General features: G+C 28.9%; 1 protein-coding gene across 3 annotated transcripts in view; it reads left to right on the top strand.

The window, feature by feature from the left end:
• The window catches only part of Dop1R1 (Dopamine 1-like receptor 1), a 28,391-nt gene extending 14,060 nt beyond the window's left edge, over window positions 1–14,331 (top strand). For all 3 annotated transcript variants that reach the window (XM_070649210.1, XM_070649209.1, XM_070649212.1), the window contains exons 2-7: window positions 9,264–9,381; window positions 9,943–10,122; window positions 10,576–10,705; window positions 10,984–11,229; window positions 11,461–11,675; window positions 13,932–14,331. In XM_070649210.1, coding sequence (XP_070505311.1) covers window positions 9,264–9,381; window positions 9,943–10,122; window positions 10,576–10,705; window positions 10,984–11,229; window positions 11,461–11,675; window positions 13,932–14,251 — 1,209 coding nt within the window. In that variant the 3' untranslated portion in view covers window positions 14,252–14,331. The remainder of the gene's footprint in view (window positions 1–9,263; window positions 9,382–9,942; window positions 10,123–10,575; window positions 10,706–10,983; window positions 11,230–11,460; window positions 11,676–13,931) is intronic.
• The last annotated feature ends 3,686 nt before the right edge of the window (window positions 14,332–18,017 follow it).

Raw genomic sequence — 18,017 nt, 5'->3', positions numbered from 1 at the left:
AATCGAAGATCAGTCGGACAAAATTTCAACTAAATTTTCACACAAAGGAGCATGTTTGGTTGCTTTTTCATGCCTCATCAAGTAATGTAAATTTGAAACAATAAATGAATAAATAAAACTTTTTGTGTACACAATGTTGCTTTTTATATGAAACTTTCTTCATAAAATGTCGCTACATATACTCAAAAGCTGATGAAGAATCTAGTTGAAAATTTGTTGACATAACAAGTAGCACATTTCTAAGACTTGTAGGAGGAATAATATAAAATTATTTCTGCCTTTCATTTTGTACTGTACTTGCTGAAGCTTCAAAACAAGTAAAATGAGTGATGATGATGACGATGATGACGAAAAGTTTAATTAAAATAGTTTAAATATATTCAACAACAACATGCAAGAGGATGATAATGAAAATGTTCATGTTAACGATAATGATAACAATGAAGCCTTTTGCATTATGTACTAAAAATAATTTGCTATGTTGTGTTGCCAATTAAAATTTCATTTTGCTTGTTTCTTAAAATCATTAAATTAAATTTTATGTTTTTCTTGAAGAGATTTGGAAGGATTGGACATAAAATAAGCAGAATCATGATTCAAGTGATTGATGTGTAAAATCAGTTTCGGTTGTCTCTGTGGCAATTTTGGTTTTATACATTTCAAAACATTATAGTTAAACCTAAAATTCATTTAGTATTTTACTAAATCTAAACTGACATTTCGGTTAGAATTTTAGAGTATATTTTACTCATATAAAGTCTACACAATTGAGCTACCATTTACTGAAGCATTTCACAGTGTGCTCTATACATCAGGTCTTAAACACTGGAATCTTCATAATCGTCTTTACAAAATTAATCACATTTTATGAAAATTCATACATTTTGTGTAATAAACGTGCAAAATACTATTAAGGAATTTTATGCTAAAATTAATTCAAAAGTCTTGTTGAAAAGTCTCATCTATTTTTGTAGCAAATTTCCTTGTTGAATACAATAACACTCCATAAAAGCTAAATATATTTAATAGAGCATTTAAAGATTAAATTCCCACGAAATGGTAAATATTTTCTCATCACAAGCAAAGTAAATAATTTTTCATAAGATTTACTGACAGGAGCAAGATGTTACAGACTTTTATATACTGTTGTTAAGTCCCAATATAACAGCAGTAACCTCAGTTCTTGTAGTGATTTATGCAAATCTCTAAATGCTAACATTTACAAATAACAACGGCATACTACACACATACTTATAGGTTTGTATGTATTGATTTTCATAAGAGGTAAAAAGGAACGTAAATGGACCATAGTGGTTTGTGCTTTTTGTGTTAGAGATGGATAGATATAATCCATCATCATCATCTCCTAACAATTTATTCATTCTACAAGTAATAGCAAGAAGATTGGATAGCAAAAATGCTTAACCAGCAGTTTGTGTTGAGTTGTAGCTCTAACTTTTTCAAATTAGGATTTCAGACTGTTTCTGAGTAGAATGTTGATAAGATTATTGATCGCTTTTTCTATTAATCGATTTATTAGTTTGCAAGTTTGACTGACATTATATGTTTTGATGACTGTGTGAATATACTATGAACTGCCTTTAAAGTTTAAAATTAAAGCTCTATCATGTCCATGAAAATCAAGAAAATTTCAAAAGTGCTTGCAAAATGGCCTTCTTGACACTTCCTCCCTTTCTGTATACTAATGCAATAATGCTTTAGACTACTTCCTTCCTCTATGAACTTCACTGCACTTTCTGAACTTCACACTACACTTTTAAATGAGACTTGTGCATATCATGAATTAAAAATTGTTTACTGGTTATCTCAAATAACATTTTAAGGTCTCATATGTGGAATAAGAAGTTTCATTATAATGAAAAAGTTTATGAAATTCAAGTAAAAGAATAATATAGTACAAAAATTATAGAAAATTATCAGGGGAAATTGAAGGAACTTTTTGAGCTCAAAAACTTCATGCACCTTATACAATTTATATATATATTCTTCCTTTAAACTTTATCAACACTTTACACATAAATATCATGTTAATGAATGAAAAGTGGATGAAAGAGATGTTGGCTTTGCTGTAATGTTTGAAAAACTTTCTCTTTGGTACTTCTTGTGTTGTTAGTATTGTTGCTGTTTCCTGAATAAAAGTTTTGTTATATTAAAAAAAATTGTTCTAACCTTTTTTTTACTAGAGACTAGAAGTACAGGAATTAATTAATTTTTACAGGATGAAAATTTGTTTATATTTAATAGACGCTTATATTAAAACCGTAGGCACAAAAAACATTAAATGAATAGCCTCATTAGATCCTACTTAAAAACAATTTTTCATGTAAGGTACAAATTTAAGGTGATTTTGGAAGAGCTTTAGCTTTTATTGAGGCTTTTAAATTTATTGTTGAATTCTCAAGATTAACTTCGTAATAAAATTATTAAAAGTATTATAATTCTAGAAATTTAAATTTTATATTCAAACTGTATGCGAATATTCTTATTATATATTCATCATTTCACTAGAATAATAAAAAAAGCCTCGCTTTAATGTTAAGCAAAATTACAAAGTTGTAAACATTATTAAAATTTTCTTCACGGTATTTCGCAAAAACTTGTTTGGAATTTTAATCGAGAATAATTTTAAATAATCAATAATTCAAAAACTTATTGAGTAGAAAATAGGATCTGAAAATTTTTCATTGCTTTTCCCGAACTATACGAATTGAAGAAGGTTCCGCATCAGAACATTCAGGACTCTACTACATTTCTTTTGTCAATTCCAATCCTAAGCCTAAATAAGACGTCCACTTGTTTGCCGCATTATAGAGGCCTTCATTTAGTATTAATAAAAGAGCCAAGCTTTAAAATTCTTTATCGGTGTCTTTAAAATTATGTAAAGGAGCCCTCTTCAATTGTGTCTTCTTCTTCTTTGCTAGCCTAACAGATCAATTGTGTTCCATGGACTCCCTCAGATGTCACTTGAATCTTGGCTTTATCTCTGACATCCGCATGCTATTTCCTAATACCAAATCCAAAAATGTCTCTGTCAACAGGATATTCTTCAATTGTGTTGCTCGGGTTTATAATCGAATTCTAATATTCGCAATTTAGTTCGAAGAATATTACACAATTAGTTTTGAAACGTGTTTTAATTTTCTTTGATAGACAATTATTTCAAAATGGGAAGCAATAAAGATTATTAGAAATTATTAATATAAGAAAAATTAAAAATTAAAGTTGCCTATCGGAAGTAATTTTACTTTGAATTGACTTTGAATGAATCGAAGGTAGAAAGTAGAAAAATCGATTTTTAGCTTTTTACCCTTAAGGTCTTTAAGCAATTCAACCGTTTCATTTAAGAAGGATCTAACGTCTATCATTAAATGCTCTCTAAGTTTTTAAAAATTATTCTTCCTACACAACATTAACTTTATTATTTGCAATTACTAATGATCCGTATCTTTTTCAAACAGACGAGGACGAACAAGGGTGAAGATAAAGTTGAAAAAACCAAATAGCTTTATATACTCTTTAAATTTTAATTTATATTTATATTTTTACTTCTTACTTTATTCAGTGGGTGGATAGCCTAAATGAGAAGAATAATGTAAATATTTTGTTTGAAGCATCGTCAGGCAAAAGAGATAGCATAAACCAAAAATAAAAAAATCAAAACAATTCTTTCACAATGTTAATGAGTTTTTTGGGTCAATTCTGTATAAATTGTAAAACCACATCTGGCTTTGACAAAAAATGTCTCCCCTTTTCTGGGAAAACTTGCAAGAATGTATGATGGAACAAAATGATTTTTAAATGTTACTTGTGTGTAGACTGAATAATTTATGATATTAGTTTTCTATGTTAAATAGAATCAGAAACTTTTAAAAAATTCAATTTGCGGTTTAATAGTTGAAAACTTTTTAAAAAAGGCTATCATTGCCAGAAAACTGTAACTGGTTTGCATTTTCATGCTCAAAAGTTGGAAAAACATTATTAATATAATTTTGGTCATTTGTCTTTTTGTCGTTCTGTTTTTTAAGCTTGTAGACAATAAGGTGAGATTTTGTTACGGAGTTGAGGAAGTTGAAGAAGTGGTCAAAAAGACAACTTGTTCCGTTACGATGTAAGAGAACGACCCCATAGAATCTCAAGTAAACGTTAATTTAGTATCTTCCCATCATGCTTGATGGGGTATTCTTCTAGTTTGAAATAATTGCCATGGAACAATTTAATTTATCCGTCATTCAGGCTCCAATTGAGGGTTATATATCAGTGTCAATTTCAATTTCAAACTTTGCAAATTCATAAAGTTGCACTTTTTTTATTAAACAAACTAAATTGAAGGGTTTGACCCTCAAAAATAATTAACAACCAAGCACTTTAAAGCTATTGAGAATAAAAGGCATGTAATGTTTAAATTTACAAAAATGGTCCATCCTTCTTCGTCCATATTTCTTTATCTACATCATATTTAAAATTCTAAAAGGCAAATTCTCTGACTCTATAATTTTCATCACCATTTTAAAGCACAGGCATGAATAATGGAGAAGTATATTAAAAGAGCCACAGCAAAAAGCCAACAACAAAAAACTTTTTTTTCTGTTTTTCCTTTTTCTCACTTTTTTGTGGCATTTTCAGTACACATTAAATACGGAAAGGAAGTGAAAACATGAAGAAGGAGTGTTGGTACATATACAACAAGATTGTTTTTGCTTCTTCTTATCTCATTTGTACTCATTTTTTTACGTCTCGAGACTCGAGTTATGAAAGGCAAACATTAAACATTTACAACATCCGTCAACTTTGATCTGATTGTTTTACGTGCCACAACATGTTTCTTACTGTCCTATTTTTTTCTTCTACATCCTAAGCTTAGAGGAGGTTTCTTAAATTGTATCTAAATTTAATTTTTCTACTTTGTCATTCGTGGCACCATGATTTAAAAGTAATGAACGAAATGAGGACTCGGTGAAAGAAAAACACATCCTACGCAAGAATTGTAACCTTGAATATTCGTAACGTAAGGCAAACGGGTATGGAAAATGAAAATTTTGTGGAAATTCAGAATATTTTCTCAACAAGATAAAGTAATGCAATTATGAAGGAATTTTTGTTTCTCGAATTTTAATAAATTCTCTCACGTTTTTGTTGGAAGCGATGTAAGTCAGATTTCTTTCAATTTGTATTTGGTATTTGTTTTAAGTATTTTTGAAATGCTGTAGATGTACTTATTTACTTTGCTGTCCGTTCAGATCAATTTAGTCCTCTTTAAGATGGCGCCTGAGGCTCTTGTCTCTTTCGTTGGCTACCGCTTGCCAATTTTCAATACTTCATTCCAAGTGCTCCATGAGACCTTTTACGTTCTACAAATTCAGACTGAGAAACTTTATTAATGGAAGCTTTAAGAGCTGTTGATAGTGACAATGTAACATTAGGTAATTGACAAAGGGCAACCAGCGATAAAGACAGCTTCAGGCGCCAACTAACAGATGCCATGGATCACTTTTGATCTGTACGGCTAGCAAAGTAAGCAAGTAAAGTAATGTGAGCTTCAACAGGTCTTCTGACAACAGATCCAACTCAAGCCTGTCAACTCTTATTCGTCTTATAATATCAGGTTCATTGAATCAGAGGAAAATAAAGTTATCATAAACCAATTTTTCAAAGTTCTTATCAATCATAAAACTGTCAGGAAAGCCATAAACCTATAATATATTTGTAATATTTATTGAACAATTCAATAATTTCTTTATTGTCAATAACAATATTGAGCATGGTAGAATGAACGCACTCATCCAGGGAAACTATACTACAAAATTGCTTTTATTTATTATTAAATCAACTCAATTCAAAAAGCACGAGTATTGAGAATACAAAGGGAAAAAGGGAAGAAAATAGAAGCACCAGCAATGTTAATTTTATGTCGTGCATGCAGAATTTTTCGTAAGCTATAAAATAGCATAAAGTTCCTTGCGTGTCTGAATCTGAATGATAGGAATTACATTGTGGGTCATTCATTAATAAATTTTGTCTTTTGTGCTGGATGAAAACTTTTGTAAGAACCTGAAATGCTTTGTTTGCCTTGACGTTATTTATGAACGATCCATAGCACCTTTTCCATATTTATTTTCTGAGTTGTTAACTAAAAATATGCTTTGTTTCTCACAAAATTTCTTGTTGAATTTCATTCAAGTCACTTCTTATTACATCCTTAACATTAATAGTCTGCTTTTTGTCATAAATTTCTTTTTCGTTATTCTTCATTTTTGTGTCTTTTTCATTTTTTGAAGAGAATTACTTTTCATTAAATATAAAAGCTGAGATTGATGAGAATTATTTTGATGGATAATTAATTTATAGAACAATAAAATTAAGAAGCTTGTCAGACAACTGCTGGAAATATCAAATTTTTCATAATTACATTTTTATTTTTGACATCTTGTGATCCTTCACAGCTTTACAAAAGTTTTAAAGTAACTTTAAGTAATTTGTGAAAATTGACTCGACCTTTTAATTAAAGCTTTTAAAGTTTCTGAATTTTTCTATTAAAGCTCTATTAAATTTTAGATAGTTTAGCAAATCATTAATAATATTATGCAGCATATTACATTTCAATTTGAACTAATCGACATAAATGAGGAAGTACTCACCTTAAGGCTCTCTCAAAGCTCTTTGACTCTTGAACTGACGTGTGGCATCAATATAACTGTCAAACAGCATAAAAAGCTCCATAAATTATGGACCTTGATGCCTTCTTCGTTGTGTCACTCGAGTATAAAATTCTCAAAAGTAACAAAAGTAAAATTATTTTACGCAACAATACATAGAATTTTCCAGTAGCATGTCACCATAATATTCTTTGTACAATACAGCTTCAATCAATAGCCCATAAAATACATAATATAATTCTTTTATATGATAACACTAAGAAGACCAAAAATCAATTTTCAATACAATAATGAGGAGTCAAAAACAACAAAGGAAAGAAGAAGAATTGAAATAATTCTTTATAAGTAAAATAGAACTTTACCATATGTTACGGTCGAATTATATTTTGATTGTTCGTTTAAAGAATAATAATCATAAAAAGTGAGGATAGAAAATTTAAATTGTAATGGAACTTTTCCCAATTTTATGACAAACATGTCAATTTGAGTTATAACTTTATTGAAATTCATAGCACCAAATAAAAGGAAATGACAAATTCAATTTATTGCCTGAAATTCTATCGTTATCGAAAACTTCATGATTTTTTCAATTTTACTGCATTTTCCTCCTGTATTGTTAAACCCACAGAAAAACTGAAGAAATAAAAAAGAAAATAGTTGAATAAAATTTATGGTATGTAGACATTGATAATAATACCAACGTACTTGCTATAGAAAACAAATTTTATTGTACTTTCAAGTCTTACACATGAAAAAACACGTTCACAATGTAATAACGTATCAATACTTACAGCTTCATATCGATTATCTGTTATTACATTTTTTCCATCTTATTGCTCCCTCCTATAGAAATAAAATTTGTATATAGAATACCATAGTTGCTGAATATTCCATTGCAAACATTTGCAGAGCTTTTCTACAAACTTTCTTCTAATTGGTTCCTTTTAAGAATATGAATCATTTTGTGCATCTGCATTAAATTAAGTATTAGGTTTGAAGTAAAGCTTTTAGAGAAATTGAACACTGTAATAAAAATTAATTTGAAACATTATCGAATAAATCTTACTTCTGAATCTCATATTTTTTGTTCCGATATTTATTTCCATCCTGGGATTAATATATATCCGGAATAGCACAAGTAGGTTAATCGATTAAGATTCTGCATCAGATCAGCACGATGGGACTTTATCATGATTCCGGATTCAAATCGAATTGGATTTAAATTGAATTAAGAACCAAGTCAGAGTAACGTAAATCTGGGGCCGGATTTTTGATCGATTAACTGATTTAAGTTATTTGGGATTTCTTTATCTCGTTCTGGCTATTTCTTGACGAATTCGGCCATTTTTCTGTCGTTTTATTGACAGATATTTCAATCGCAGATTTTTGAACAGTTTTTAGCCGTTTGAAATTTTCTTGAACAATAAATTGCAGAAAAACGCCGAAAACTCGACAGAACCCGGTCGAAAAATTGATCGATCTCATGAACCCCGCCCCAAAGTTACCTAAATTTAAGTAAAAAAAATTCCAAAATGTTTTAAGCTTATTTAAAATAATATTGAAATACATCATTCCTATGGCATACGTTCTCATAAAAGATATCGAAATGTGATGGGAAAAAAACATTTTATTTCTTTAGTGCAAAACTTTTTTTTTCCTCACAATTTCAAAATAAAATTCTGTACAGAGCTGTACAGTAAATAAAAAGTTTCTAAGAAGAATTTCAATTGCAAAAAATAAATTCAACAAGGAATTTTTTTGTTTTTCAACACAAGAAACAAAAAATGTGGAAGTAATATGAACCACAGAAACAGACTGTACAATTTTTTTGTATTTCATCTACTCGACTGTAAATACCTTAAGAGTCTTATACGAATTCAAGTCTACTCATATTTCCACCATACCTATACTTTTGAAAATTTAAGTATCTCTTTAAAGCTTTTTTTTACGATTACTTTCCAATGAACATTTTTCTCGTTCCGGAACGTGAGTTAAATATCCATCATCCTTTATTCATTTAATTTTGCAGTGAAACTAATGCTTGTTGCTATAGTAAAAGATTTTCAAATATTAATAAAAATTTAATTTAAAATTGAAAAACTTCCACCTTTATTTTATTGAGAGGACATAAACCGTTTATATACATTGACTTTAGGATATATAAATTCAATTCCGATTTTGGAAAAGAGAATTTTAAAACCAATCAAATTTAGAGCAGTGAAAGCAATCAAATTTTCAGGATATTGGGAGTATAAACTCCAAAAGTCCATAAAGCCGTCTCCACAATGGAGTCCTTACTACATTAACTTCCAAAATGGATGAAAATCCTCCTGAATTTACCAATATGCTCTCATAAAAGTGTAAATGCAATAAATATCTTCTTCAATTTTATATATGATTGACATTCATTTGGGATTTTTGAAATCAATATTCCTTTTGGGTATTTTAAAAGAAGAAAGATTTCTTCAGTATTAATTTTGCCAAAACAGATTTTATCAAGCTCTGCTCATTTTTGGGTGGAAAATAAAGTTTTAATTGCCTTTGAAATTTATTTCAATAATTAACATCCATCCTTTTATATTCTTGCAGACTTCTCTTTTATTATTTAACGATTCGTGGCCAAATTCTGAAGTCCTACCAGCAGACACAAATGAAAATGATACCGACATACCTGACGCTTTATCATCTTTAACAATCTGCTTTGTAGGTAAGTACAATGCTCTGCTTGCTTTTTTGAGCGACACAAATGAAAAAGAATCCGTCAAAATTCTTTTATTAATAACAAATGGAAGTCACACCTGTATGGTGAACATATGCCTGACAAATAGAGTGGTGATGATAATAAAAGAGCTTTAATGGAGGCTTAAAAGCTTCGTATTAGATCCTTCTTTATTTGTGTCACTCGGGAATCTAATTTGAATTTTTAATGAGATTAATTTGATTGCTGTAAATTAAAAATAAATTAACTTAAGTAAACTTGTGCTCGAGAGCTCCAATCAGACTACATTTACTTTTGTTTGAGAATTTTGAGCAACTTTATTGATTACGTTAAAGCTGTTTCCAATAATATGAAATATATTCTAACGATCATAATCTTTCGCGTTGTTCTTTATTGAAATGATAGACATTTCGATTTTTATTGAAAAATTTTTATAACTTCTAAGTCAAAAAGTTTCATTGGGAATCAATTCCGTTTTTTTTGCTGTATTGAAATAATTTTTTATTCAAATTTTATTCATTCTTCTTAATGGAATTTTTTATTTTAAAGGATCATTTCTAGCACTTCTTATCTTCCTTTCAATTGCGGGTAATATTCTCGTGTGTATTGCCATTTATACGGAACGAAGTCTTCGACGAATCGGCAATCTTTTTCTGGCATCCCTTGCCATTGCTGATTTGTTTGTAGCATCTCTTGTGATGACATTTGCTGGCGTGAATGACATTTTAGGTAAGAAAATTTATTTCGTTATTAAATATTTATTCAAATTTATTGATTTTTTTGTGGATTACTTTACGTTCTGCGATAAATATTTAAATATCTTTAAATAAGTTTCAAGCGAATTTCTAATATTTCTTGAATATTTAATAAGCTTATTGAAATTTTCTATATATTGTATGACTGTAACTTGTAGCAATTGAATCAAGTCTCTAGTTGAATCAAGCTAATTTTTTGAGAATTTTTCAACAATAGCATATCAATACATATCAGGGTAACCGACTTCCCTTGGAGAAAAAATCATATATATTGACATTTATTTACATAATTCCTAAAAATTCATTTTCTCATATAAAACCCCATCGGAGGTTGTCAAAATCATAAACTTCGACTGAAAGCTTTCCATTCAACTTTTGTAAATTTAAATTGCGAGTTGATATCACATCTTTTTACTATCATTCACAGGATATTGGATTTTTGGTGCTAAATTTTGCGATACATGGGTTGCATTCGATGTAATGTGCTCAACAGCATCAATATTGAATTTATGTGCCATTTCACTGGATCGCTATATACATATAAAAGATCCATTAAGGTAAGGAAAAAAAGGAAAAAAATAAAAATTATTTTTATGTGGAAAATTCGCAAACATTTATGGAAACGAAATTATTTATTAAAAACTGTATCTAATTTAAAGTTAAGCAAATTTTTATATGATTTAGTTTATTTTTAAATTTCCCTTGGAAATTTATCACAAATTAGAAAAGTTTCTCTCAATGCAATTAAATAATATTATTTAAACTTATCCGTACCGTGTCGTACATTCATATTTAAATTAAAATTATTCTTCCTCATTTATAATAAATTCTATAGATACGGACGGTGGGTAACGAGGCGTATTGCTGTGGGGACGATTGCGGTTATATGGCTTCTCGCCGGTTTCGTTTCATTTGTGCCAATTTCATTAAATTTACATCGTCCAGATCAACCATTAATGTTTGATAAAGACGGAACTGAGTACCCAACGTGCGCACTTGACTTAACGCCAACATATGCAATTGTATCGAGCTGTATAAGTTTTTACGTTCCATGTATAGTAATGATAGGTATTTATTGTAGGTAAATATCTCATTATGAAGCTCAAATATATTGATTATAGAAATGAAGTTATTAATAGAAATTTTTTTGCTTTTTCTCTTTTCTTCTACAATTTTCTACATGAATTTCCTTCAATTTCATTGTTATCCATAACGTTTACCTTTTTGTATGTCCATCTAACCCTATAAATGCATTCACACGCACACACAAATATTTCCGGTCTCTATTTATTCTATCGATTTTATTCAATAGACTTTATTGTTATGCCCAAAAACATGTACGGTCTATAAGGGCTGTAACAAAAGATCCCGGTGAAATAACGGAAAAGAGATACCGGAGTATTAGACGCATTAATAATAAGCCAAATAAAAAACTGAAAATGCGAAATTTACATCATTCGTCACCATATCACGTATCGGATCACAAAGCAGCAATCACTGTAGGTGTTATAATGGGTGTATTTCTTGGTAAGTTCAAAATAATAATGTTTTCATTGTAGGTATCTTATCATATGGCAAATATTATTTTTTCTTCATTTCTTGCCTGCTTGTTTTTACTTTTTTCTTCATGTTTTCGTAATTTCATGTTTATTTCATGTGATGGATATTTTTACAGCTGAGGCTGATTTCTTATAACTGCTTATAACTTGTGTTTTGTCCATCTTTTGGTGAATTCAAGTCATAAAATTTCATTAAATTTTATTTTATTTCTCTGTTACATATAATAAAATTCGCATTATGTTTTATTGCCAAAGCCGTGATGTTAAAAGACCTAAAGACGACCCAATCTTAAAATTATAACCGAGACTTGAAATCTTAAGTTCCCTTTTGATTTTAAAATATATAGCACTCAAATCCTTATGATTGTGAAAATGGAATTTAAAATAAGCGTTCATTTTGTTGCTATTTGTATGCAAATTCCATTTTTTCATGCTATATGCTTCGTTGAATAAAAATGATTTTTAAAGAAATTAATAAAGCCCGGAATGGAAACAACAGTTTGTGTATTTTAAAAAGTAAATTATTTAAAATTTTGTATGCATTTTTAAGTTTTAAAAAATCATGTTCATGCTGAAAAATACTACTTTTAATATGCTTCCTATCCACTCACATTACTACTTCATGCTTCGTGTCGCTTTACTTCTTCATCTTCACGTAATTCGAATAAATTTGAAATGACTGCAGCACACTTGAACGATAAAATCGATATATCATATGAAATTACTCTTCTGATTTTTTTGCTCTTTATTCTTTTTATTCATGACAATATGTGAAAAAGTTCTTGATAATGGAGTCATGATCTTTAGTAAATATTGAAATAAAATACATTTCTATCAGTGAGAATTGTAAGGAGCTTTTGTCAATAAAACATCTAAGATTTCATGTTAGTTTCTCAGAAGAAAAAATATATCAAGTTGATGTCTTCATCAATTACTTTGCCTTTCATTAAAAATTCCTATTGAACTGAGATTTCTAAAGTTATTTATATTGATACGAATTACAGCACTTAAGATCTAAACTTGAGACATTTAATTGAATTAATTTTCACTTTACAAACATTTATCGAGCATTAAATTTCATTCATTTAAGATTAGCTAGCTTTGTAACCTTAGTTCTTGGAAAAGCATAAAAAGCTTGATTTTACAGTCCACAGATGAAAGCTCTTGAGTAGCACAAGACGGTAAATTGATCCAGAATCTGACACCAGACCAACGTGTCACTGATATGATGCCGGATTTAAATTGCAATCGAATTTGACACCAACACAGAGTCACGCTTGTCTGGTGCTGGATTTTAGATAGATTAATGGGGCTCTTCATTTGTATTTCCACTTCTGTTTGGATATTTCGATTAATTTACCATAAAAAGAAGCTTTCAAGCATGTCATAATACTAAATCATTATAGTCAGCTTTAATGGTGGTAATAACTAACAAATTCGTATCACATTTGCTCATCAAACATGCTCCTCACATACATCATTACTGTTATTGTTATTACTAAAGGAGCTTAATTTAATTCATTTTCGTGTAGGAAAGGAAATGTATGAGGGAACTGGGCATATGGAAAATTTATACATTTTGTTGCTTAAATCTGATTATATATTTACGATTACTTCCTTTAATGTCGCTCGAAATGAAATTGATTTTTCATGCACAATTATTTAAATCAAAAATGTGTGGAATGTTTATGTAGATTAAAAATGAGGAGAAGCAACGTATGCGTGGAAATTAATGTAGCTTGGAATGGAAGGAAATAAGTTAATGTAGCAAAAAAACATTTTTTTTCGTCGCATTGACCTTCACATTCATTTGGCAACAAAAAAATGAGAGAAACATAACAAGTGATATGGCATGCCTATAAAATGGGAGTTCTTTATCTCTACGTTTTTTGAGGATTGGCTCTGAATTCACAATTTTTTTGCTTTATTCTGTGAAATCTATTTTTACGAGCAGAATAAAGTTTTGAGAATGATTTCTAGAGTGCTTTATAAATTTTTAATTAGAATCCTTAGGTATGTTGAGCATACATCACGCAATCTCCTTGAACTTGCGATATAACATTCTTGTGATTTTGGTTATCGATTTTTGTTCCTACCATGCCTTACATTCAATTCATACGACAGTAAAAATTTGCTAATGATATTCATATTGTATATTTTCTCTATTTTCATTGAACCATCTTGTTACTCAACACAAAAAACATGTGACATAAATGACAACCAGTATGTTGGGTACCATTTTTCTGTGTCAATATTGTGGCAGCATTTTGTAAAACATGCATTGGTGGCCAAGCCTTCAAAATACTCTCGTGGCTTGGATATTCAAATTCAGCATTCAATCCGATAATTTATTCAATCTTTAATACGGAATTTCGTGCGGCATTTAAACGAATTTTGACCACAAAAGCGATTTGCTGTGCAGACGACTTAAATTATCACTGTCGTAATTCGGAGAAATTTGTGACAGATTATCAATCAGCAAAATGTTCACACATACATTCGGGTAGATCATCAGCAGATTTGGAACAAGTGTCAGCTATTTAGTACAGGCAAGTGACGACTCATTCACCTTTAGAATCTTAAATAAATTTAACTATAATTTTAAAATTTTAATCTCAATAAATACCAAAAAATCAAAGAAATTCTGCACATAATATTTTGATGATAAAATTCAAATTTTAGATGAAGTTTTAAAATTTATTGAGAAGAACAGTTTATTGAAATTGTAATTTGATTTTCAAAATTGCAAAATTCTCAAAATGAATATTTTAAATTTTATTTTTTGAAAAAGTTTTAAAATTTCAGTTTGCATTTCTCTAAATAATTCAAATGAACTAAAATGAAACTAGCAGTAAATTATGTATGGACAAATGTGAATGTAAAAAATTGAAAAAATGAATTTATAAAAAAAAGTATATTTATAACAGAAGTGAACATAAAGTAGCTCGAATATAGCAATAAAAAAAATTCTCAAACTTATTAACATTTAAGAAAATTACTGCAATTTTATCTTAAACAAAATTTGTCTCAAAATTTATAAAAAAAAGTTAAAAAGAAAAAAAGTTTTTGCTCATTAGCTATGAAGAATTAAACTTCAAAGTTGATTTTAGTGAAATTTATTTATTTTTAAATTTGTACAATGTCTTTTAAATTGATTTATGAAATGAAGCATCAAATCGTTTAAGTTTAATTGAAGCCAAACCAGACGTGAAAGCTAAATGAAATTTTTATTTAATTTTAATTTGTTGATTTATACTTAATCCCTTCTCAATCTCCTGAAATAATTACAATTTTTTATTTTATCTGCATATGTATGTAAAGCATGAGGGTTTATACTCCATGCGCAAACATTCGATGATTTTAATCTGTTGTCCCTTTTTTGTTGTATGAATGAACTTCCATTATATGGAGAAAAAGAAAAGTTATTATCATAGATGATGTTCATTATGCAGATCAACGGTACATGTTGAAAAATTTTCTCTGCTTTTTTTTGTCTCACACGAGTATTAATTACTTTATTTTGAATATTCACATGTATGTACATCTCGGTCCCTTTTCTGCCATTTACGTTTCATCACTTTCGAGCTGAATGATTATACAGCAGACATAAAATTTGTCTGAAAGTCCATTGCTGAATAAAATGAAAAAGATCTAATGATAATGGTGAAATTTCAACAGTTGGATACCCATGTGATGGGAGACTGATGTGTGTGTATAAGAGGTTTTTGGGATAAATTACATAATACACCAATTCATTTTCTATATGAAGGAATTTAGATATTATTTCTAAACCTCAAATAGAGTTAATCATCCTAGAAATTATATTATAACTGAATGCACAATAAAGGATACTCACCCGAAACAACAAGCTTATAGTGTATGATACCATGTAATAATAGGAGGTAGCTAGGTAACAAAACTGTTCTAATTCTAGTTTTTTTATGAACACAAAAATTCCTATCTATGAAAATTTTACCTCATATTTTGTTTCCTGCCTCATTTAATACTACTTTTCATTTATCTAATGAAAACTAGTTCAAATTTTTGGGATTGAAATGATAATCTAATAATAGAAGTTATAGAATAACATTATGTAAATATGATTTCAAATTATGGAGATAGGAAAAATATGATATGAGCTATAAAATTCAATGTTAGATTCTTTTTATTCAAATGGAATATTCACATGAATAATTTGCTTAATTACTATAAAAACTCTCGCTTCAACGGAAAAGCTTTTAATGTAATTATTTGAGTGCTAATATTTTTGAAGGGGTCCGTATCCTATATATTCTGAAAGAGATTAAAAATTCAGGTTCCAGTTAGCTTTTTAAGTATATTAATTTTGGAAATGAGTAATTATTAAAGTTATAATATTTTTTATTATTGGTGTGTTGTGAATTTAATTGGAAAGAAACTTTTTTGAATGACATTAAAATCCCAAAGATAATGACGATAAGTTAGAGGAAAATATATACCTACTTCCATCGTGAATAGAATTTATTGATTATTTTATGAACAAGTTCGTAAAAATAATTGACCTAAATACAAATACCTCTTTCCTTAATAAATTGGGCAGCAAATAATTTGTCTAACGAAAATAAAATATTGGAGCAAAATTTTCATCAATTTCCTTTTCATTCCGATAAAATACCTTTAATAAATGATGAATTTAATTAATCATAAAGTTTTTAAGTTAGATTTATTGATAATTTATTCAGAAAGTTTCCTAAAACAGAAACCTGAGCTCGAAGTTGACTCGGCTTTAGTATGAAAATTCGACTCAAGTCGATATGAAATTCGAGTCGATTTCGGGCCTTTCCAGAAACTATATCGAGTGACACAAATGAAGAATGTTTCGCCACCATGCTTTTAAGATTGCACCAAAGCTGTCTATATGAATCTACTTCAACTCCCATTTAGGTGTTAATAAAAGAGTTTTAACAGAGCTCCATCATGAAACCGTTTTCATTTGTGTCACTCGGTTCATACCGGAGCCATAGCTTTTACAATCAATCCTTGTGAATGTTAGAATAATAGGATCTAAATGTATTTTACAGCTGGTCTGTAATCATGACTTTAGGTTCAATAATCTTTTAATGAAAATATATTCAGCAATGGAATTTCTATGCAAAATAAAATCGTTAAAATTCATTTAGCACTTCAACTAGTTTAGATTAAATTTTTGTATTAAAATGTTTCTAATTTATTTAAAATGCTCAAATTAAAAAAAGACTGATTCACTAAAAAAAGAACAAATGAAAATCATTGATAAAGCATGACACGCTCTTCTCATCTGTCTTTCGTAGCTTGAGAATAAAAAAAGATATATATCTAGAATAATGTAAGATAAAAATAAATGAGATTAATGCAGAAGAGATGAAAGCAAGATAATGAAAATTGTTTTAATAAAAATTAAAAATTTATTTCATAGAAAATACGAGTGAAAAAAAATCAATAAAGGTAGAAAGGATTTAAAAATTGATGAAATGGAAAATATGAGGATTAAAAATTCAAAAGAAAAAAATTACTACCTTTTCATTTCAAAGTTGATTATCACAGATTGTCATTGACTAAATTTTATAGGGGTTGGTTGGCATTTAACGTATATATAAATTAAGTTCAGTTTTTTTTTACAAATTTTTTTCAACCCACATAAAGTCAAATTAATGAATGTAAAGTTTAAACTGGCTTAAACAATGAAATCTCTCATTAAAGCACCTGAGTCGATAAATCAACCCCTAAAATACATTTTCCATCCATCCAAAAACCCATAAATTATTCCTTTTAATTTTCCTTTTGTAAAAGAATGATGAGAAAATTACGTGAAAAGGTAAAGAAAAAGAAAAACTGTGCTGTATCCTTAAATAATTGTGAAAATTAGAGCAACGTCGAATTTCAATGTAAATTTGTTGTGCTTATTCGTTTGATCCGAGTGGCTTATTTAAGGGCTTTACAAAGCTCTGCTATTAACACCTCCGAGTCCATTTGGTTGTCAATTTTATGCAATTTTCATTCGATGTCCTAACAGCTACGAGGTTGTATCGCTCGGGTGAGTATCAATGAACAAATTAATTCAACAAATTAAAAATCGAACAAAGTTGAACTTTATTAAAGAAAATTTACATGATCCTTACAACAGTAATATCTGTTGAGCAACTGAATAATGAATGCAGAAAAGCTGTCTTTAATCGTCATTACAAATGCAATAATCCCAAATTACTTTTCAACAAGTTTAATACAACAAAAAAATTGTCTTTAATATACTTAGAAATACTCTAGAAGACAAAATCTTCTCTTCCAGATAAGA

Source organism: Chironomus tepperi, unplaced genomic scaffold, assembly GCF_022539635.2.
Source record: "Chironomus tepperi strain 1889 unplaced genomic scaffold, CSIRO-AGI_Ctep_v1 contig_421, whole genome shotgun sequence".
Lineage (NCBI taxonomy): Eukaryota > Metazoa > Arthropoda > Insecta > Diptera > Chironomidae > Chironomus > Chironomus tepperi.
This window is presented reverse-complemented; position numbering and strand designations above follow the sequence as displayed.